The 6,858-nt window shown below is 40.9% G+C and overlaps 1 protein-coding gene across 1 annotated transcript in view; it reads right to left on the bottom strand.

Moving 5' to 3' along the window:
• Nucleotides 1-797: 797 nt before the first annotated feature.
• The window catches only part of GOLM1 (golgi membrane protein 1), a 69,936-nt gene continuing 63,875 nt past the window's right edge, over nt 798-6,858 (bottom strand). Inside the window, exons 9-10 of the mRNA XM_056122539.1 lie at nt 4,430-4,540; nt 798-1,219 (exon numbers count right to left, since the gene is read on the bottom strand). Of these exons, the coding sequence (XP_055978514.1) occupies nt 1,146-1,219; nt 4,430-4,540 (185 nt within the window). The 3' untranslated portion in view covers nt 798-1,145. The remainder of the gene's footprint in view (nt 1,220-4,429; nt 4,541-6,858) is intronic.

Here is a 6,858-nt window from a genome sequence, read left to right as displayed (position 1 = left end):
TTGTTTTGGTTTTGGGGCCACATGCAGCTGTGCTTACTCCTGGCTGTACTCAAGGATCACTGCTTGAGTGAGCTTAAGCTGTGATAGGGACCATATTGTGCCACGGAGTGGCGAACCTGGTTGGCTGCATACAAGGCAAGTGCCTTACCCACTGGGCTGTATCTTTGGCCCTGACATTTGACTTTTACACTACTCTTTGTAATAATAATTTGCCAAAAGCAGAATGTGTATCTTTCCTGTCTTTCTAAATCTTCCCAATCTGTAACACACTTGAACAGCAGTGCCTTTTATATATCTGGTATGAAGTCCCCACAAACTGCCCCCAGGGCTCTGCCGTCCTCCTGTGCTCTGCTAAAGCTGTATGCTGGGGGGTTCTCTGCTTTGGTCCCAGTGTGTCAAAAGCATAATAAATACATTAGTGGCTTTTCTTGATAATAGTTATTTCAGGTTTTCTGCCCTGCACATGTAAGTGAAGTATAGATCACAACATCCAGTTCCAAGTCACTTAAAACTTGTCATTAATGACAAATATTATGTTACTAGTTTTTAAAAAACATTTGCACAAAATACCTTTGTATTTTAGATTTGTTTGAAACTGTTTTGATGCTTAACAGTGTCCCTTACTATTATCAGAACCAGAAGTGATCACTTAAGAACATCAAACAACCATTCAGTGCTGCCCTGGGAGAAAGAAAAGGACAGGCTGCCATCAGCCACTCAGCACAAGAACACCCAGGGACAAGAACAGAGACGAGAGTGCCATGGACTCAAAACAGTGCTCTCCCTTAGCTCAGAAGTGAGGCTTTCTACAGGCTTTTATTTTTCAAATAAAGTTAAATCCCAGAACAAGTATTGTCACCATACTTGAAATACATATGTCCTATTTTTGGTCTGGATCTTCTCATCATGAAACCATATTAGCCAAGAAATTTTGACATGATATCGACACTTCAGAGGTACCCACTAAAAAGAACACTGTCAAAAAGACAGTCTCATTTTCCTACATAAAGTATATATACTACAATTCCACAATAATTATCCTTAGATACATACTTCATTTAGTACATTTCACAGTATTAAATCCCTCATGAGCATATTGTACTGATCTTGAATCGTAACACGAAGTAGGCGTTTTCCAGTCTGGTTCAGATTGTATGATTCCTCTTTTCGTGCTGGTCAAGTAAATTTATGTTTCTTTCCTGATTTTCAGCACCAAGAACTAAAAAGAAAAAGAATAAGCTTGTTGAGCAAACAGGGCAGATCCTATTTGACAGACCGTCCAGAAGCCATATATATGCACCCAAGGAGCACTGTATCTCGCATGACAACATAGATTGAGTTCCTAATCAAGGACAACACAACCACTGCATTTGAAATTGGTGATGCTTTAGTTAATTAATGACTGCTTTCCAGTGTCCTGTTGAGCTCTTCAGTAAAGTTAGACTTACTGCTTTTTATTTTTCAGGGGCCATTCCCAGTTGGGGCTGATGCAAGGTGCCTCTCAAGGGGGTCTAGACCTGTCAGCGATGTCAGGTCCAGCAGTATGGACCTGAGTGCTCAGGGGTCACAGTGCCAGGGATCAGGTCAGGCCTTGAATTTGTCAGAGATGTGCTATACCAAACGAGCTATTTCATTTCCCCTGGAGGAAGCAGGTCAAACTACATCAATGACAGAACCCTAAAATTTCTGGAGAGGTTTCATCAACTTAAGGCTTTCCTTAAAAGACCTGGCAAAGCATTTATCCCCCTACTTTCCCAATAGCCTCACTTTGTTAAAACCTTTGCGCAAAGCTTTAAAGACACCTTAGAAAGTAGGCCCTTTTAAAGACACTTAGACACTTGGATGTAGGCATAAAAAAAAAAGTCTCAGGGCTTTATTGCAAGGCCAAACATTTACTAGCACACTACTGAACCAAGCCAGCCCAAACTGAGACTTTCTATCAAATAACTGGTTATCACATTTCAAAAACTGTGCCCCAAATGATTTTAAAAAATGATTCCGATTCAAGGATACTAAAGTAATAATAAAAAGCTGAATATATGAATCTAGATTAACTCATACCAGAGGAGAGAGATTAATGACAATTTATTAATGTCTTATTAATGACAACTTATTAAACACCTGTAGTTAATTGCATGGGCGGAGCAATAACACAGCGGGTAGGGCGTTTGCCTTGCACGTGGCCGACCCGGGTTCAATTCCTCCATCTCTCTCGGAGAGCCTGGCAAGCTACCGAGAGTATCCTGCCTGCACAGCAGAGCCTGGAAAGCTCCCCCTGGTGTATTCAATATGCAAAAACAGTAACAAGTCTCACAATGGGAGGACAGTGCTACACTGCTAACAGCTGGGGGCACCTGGATGAAGAATATTTGAAATTCTACTTTTTAAAAAACCCAGGGTAAAGTCACTTTTACCCTAAGGATTTCCCCTCAAGCCTTCACAGGAAGACCTAGAGGAATGGCATGGGAGTTTAGAATGTTTGCCCAGCAAACATACAGTTACAAGTTCAAATTTTCCATGTCCCACCAAGCATTGGAGCACAGACTCTGCTCTTTGAGCCTGGCAGCTCTACTGTCTCTGTTCAGAGTGTGACAAGCAATTTCTGGCCACAGAGTACCCAAGGGACGTGACCCCCCAGTAAGCACAACTGCAAATACTTGTGAGCACCATTGCTATGAAGTACAATTCCCCACAGGGAAGCCACTGAAAGATGTGAGAGTCTTGGGGGGCATCCAGGTTGAGGGTGAAAGCACCAAAACCTGGTGTGCCACTCTGGCAAACACTAGAAAATTAAACAACAACAACAAAGCACCAACAAAAAACCAAAAATCTGTGATCAGACACCACAGCCAGGCATGTGTGTAAACCCTCCTAATAACAACAAAGAAAATGGGAAGAGGGAACAGGAAAAACAAAGTCAGAACTTAACTCAAGGTGAACTCGTATAAAGTTGAAATTCCAAAGCACATCATAGCTTTAAAGACAGTAGGAAACAGTGAAAATGAACAGGAAGAAAGTCTAGCTGCAACAATGCATAGGGGAACCACGAAGTTTGGGGATAAAACCTGAGGCTCCCGCCCCGCTCCCCCCCACATACACACTCACACACACACACACACATATGCCTGGCAATAAACATACAAAAGCAAGAAACTAAGAGAAAGTTTACAATTACATCATAAGTAAAGGGCAATCTCCTAACACATAAAGATCTTTTTAACTATTTTTTACAAAACTGATAGAAAAATGACTGTTAGGTAGAAAAGGGAATGTTAGGGCAACAATGATAGAACCTGACTCAAACTAAACTTAAAAGTAATAGCATTTAAAACTATATTACTGGAATAAAAGGATTGAAATACCAGCAATAAATCCACACACTTACCAATACCTCCATGAAGATTCAAGGCCATATCAAACACAGAAACTAACATAGTAAGACATGTCATGATATCAGCATGACAGCTGCTTTTGGGGTCTGAACCCCAACAGCTATCAGTAACTGAGGCCTACAATAAGTTACAAGCTTTGGTAGAGTGAAAAATACAAACTACCAAAAACACTACTTTTCCCAAAAAGAATGGGAAAATAGTGCATATTGCACATTTAAAAGGGGTTAATATCCAATATATATAAAATACTCATAATTTACCCTACAATAAATGATAAATGACCAATTTGCTGGTCGACATTAAACGTATTTATAATCAATGATCATCAGGAAACATAAATTAAGGCCAGAGTGAGACCCCCTGAAAGTATCTTCCATCTAAAGCAGCAGAAACAGTGTTAGAGAGGTGAAGCATGGGTGGCCTGATTCTGGCTCGTGGCTCAGGGGTCACTCCTGGTAGGGATGGGGCACCATATGAAATGAAAGGATCAAACCTGGGTTGGTTGCATGCAAGGCAAACACCCTATTAGCCGTTTTTCTGGCCATTTTTTTTCAGGTTTTTTTGCTTTTTGTTTTATGTTTTTGCTTTTGGGGTCACCCCCGGCAATGTTCAGGGGCTACTCCTAGCTCAGCACTCAAGAATTATTCCTGGTGGTGTTCAGGGGACCATATGGAATGCTGGGGATGAAATTCGGGTTGGCCACTGTGCAAGGCAAATGCGATAGCCATTGTACTATCACTCAGGCCCCACTCTGACCATTTTTTAGGTCATTAAACAGGGAGCCAGTCATTTTGCTCAAAGTTCCTAATAAATCCTAAAGAAAAATCCTCCAACTCCAGTTCCTGAGGGCTCGAGCCCCACTGAACATGCATACTGAGAAAAAAGCAGTCTTATCAGTCTGCGCTGCCCCCACATAGAGGCTGCTGCAGGAAAGTCCCTTCAGGTAACTACAACAGTGTTGTTGGGATTCCTCGTATAGTGACTCCGGATGTTTAAAAAAAAAAAAAAAAGTGAACTCCGAGCCATGCAGTCATTACCGTTCAAGCTTTTATCATTCCATGCAAGGGCTGCCTGCTTGTCTGTTTCAGACTCAGCCTCGTTTTCATCCATGTTATAGTCGTCTTCTCCCACTTTTTTCTGGTTTCTCCCTAAAAATTAGCATACACACAAAGAAACATAATTTCTCTTTCGGTACCATAGGAACAGCACAGCCCAACTACTACTGGATGATCCCAATCATGCTTTTCCAGTTAAAGCACTTTGTTTCCTCTCAGGAAAAGGCAGGGACCCCGCCTACTTCCGCCTACTTCCGGTACTGATACCTTATTCTCTTTGGATAGTCTGTGTCAAACTGACCCTATGCAAAAGGCTATGTTTCAAATTGAAGAAGGGAAAATTAGCTAACTAAACCAAAGATCTCATTTTTCTTTAAATTAAAAAATATTTTGGCACTGTAACTTAGAAAGCTTTTGATAACAATTTTGGTATTCAATGTTTCAACTCCAAATCAAGTGTTAGTGTTCTTTCCATCAATGGCCCATGGTCCTCCCCCTCTCCCCACACTGCCTCCTTAGCAAACTCATTAAAAAAAAATTATAGTTTGTGTAACATGTCTACAATAGTATTAACTAGCGCAGTCCTGATGTTCATCATCACCTGGCCCCCATGCCCCTTGAGCTTCATCCCTACTGCCAATCTGCACCCACATCTACTCCCACCCCCTGACTGTCCGTTTCCTTGTTACTCAACATACCACTTGTAACTAGATAAATGAGACCATCTGGTATCTATCCTTCTCCCACTTAGTTTATTAGGAAACCCTTTAATTCTATCCAGATTGCAGCAAACTGCATGGCTGTACCTTTTTATATGCACAGTATTCCACTGTGTATAGATACCACAACATTTTTACATTTTTTGCGATTTCCAGAGATGCTCTGGGCTTACTCCTGGCTCTGTGCTCATGGTTCACTCCTGGTGCTCAGGCTAGTATATGTGGTGCTGGGGATCAAATCAGGGTCAGCTGTATGCAAGGCATGGACTATCTTTTTGGCCCCAGTTCACTATTTTAAATAGGAAGGTCGTTTTAACCTCCTAGTTTATTATTTGTATAGAAAAGCAATGGATTTTTGAATATTGATTCATAGCCTGCAACTCTGCTGTATTGCTTTGTTTCTAATAGTTCTTTTAATGGAATCACTTAAGGTCTTCAATGTTTATTATTATGTCATCTCCAAGTAGCACTATCCTCCCATTATTCATCGATTTGCTTGAGCGGGCCCAGTAACGTCTCCATTGTGAGACCTGTTGTTACTGTGTTTGGCATATTAAATATGTCATGGGTAGCTTGCCAGGCTTTGCTGTGCAGGCGAGATACTCTCGGTAGCTTGCCGGGCTCTCCAAGAGGGGTGGAGGAATCAAACTGGGTCAGCCAAGTCCACCATGTTCAAGGCAAACACCCTACCCGCTGTGTTATTGCTCCAGCCTATCTCCAAGTAATAATAATTGAACTTCTTTTCCAATGTGGATCCCTTTCATATCTTTTGTTGCCTAAACTACTATGGTAAGAACTTCAAAGGCAATGTAGATAATAGAGGATATAGAGGAAAGAGTGAATATTCTTACACTGTGCCAGAACTCGGGTGAAAAGCTGTTTTTCACCACTTGAGTATAATGTTGGCTGTGGGTTTGTTGTATCCTGAGGAAGTTTCCTTCCAACTTAATTTGTTGTGGTTTTTTACATGAATAGGTGTTGAATTCTGTCAGAAGTTTTCTCTATAAATTGACAGGATCATATATCTTTTGTGCTTCTTTCTGATGATAATGGTGTGTTACATTAACTGATTTGTGTATGATGTGTATTTGTGTATGACTGACCATCCTTGCATCAGTAGGATGAATTCCACTTCATCAGGAGTCTTTTAATGTTGCTGCATTCCATTTCACTATGATTCTGTTGAGGATTTTGCACCTATGTTCATCATGGATATTGATATTTAATTTTTAGTAGTATTTCTTACTTTTTAATTTTATTTTAATTTTTAGTAGTATTTCTTAGGGCAATGTTGGCTTCATAGAAATTGTCAGAAAAGAGTGCGATTTCTTTTTAGTATGATTTCTCACTTTTGGTAATAGGGCATTGCTGGCTTCATAAAAGCTGTCAGAAAAGATTCCTATGTCTTTGTTTGTAAGAGCTTGAGGAGATCTGGTTCTAAGTCTTCACTAAAAGTTTGGAAGAAGTCAGATGAATGCATCTGACCATGGATTTAATTCTAGATCAGTTTTTTTTTGTTTGTTTTGCTTTTTGGGTCACACCTAGCAATGTTCAGGGGTTACTCCTGGCTCTGCACTCAGGAATTACTCTTGGCAGTGCTTGGGGACCATATGGGATGCTGGGGATTGAATCCGTGTTGGCCGTGTGCAAGGCAAACGCCCTACCAGCTGTACTATCACTCTGGTCCCTAGG

The sequence above is a fragment of the Sorex fumeus genome, unplaced genomic scaffold, assembly GCF_029834395.1.
Source record: "Sorex fumeus unplaced genomic scaffold, SorFum_2.1 ptg000046l, whole genome shotgun sequence".
Classification (NCBI taxonomy): domain Eukaryota; kingdom Metazoa; phylum Chordata; class Mammalia; order Eulipotyphla; family Soricidae; genus Sorex; species Sorex fumeus.
The sequence above is the reverse complement of the archived record's forward strand: the minus strand, read 5'-3'. Positions and strand labels throughout refer to the sequence as shown.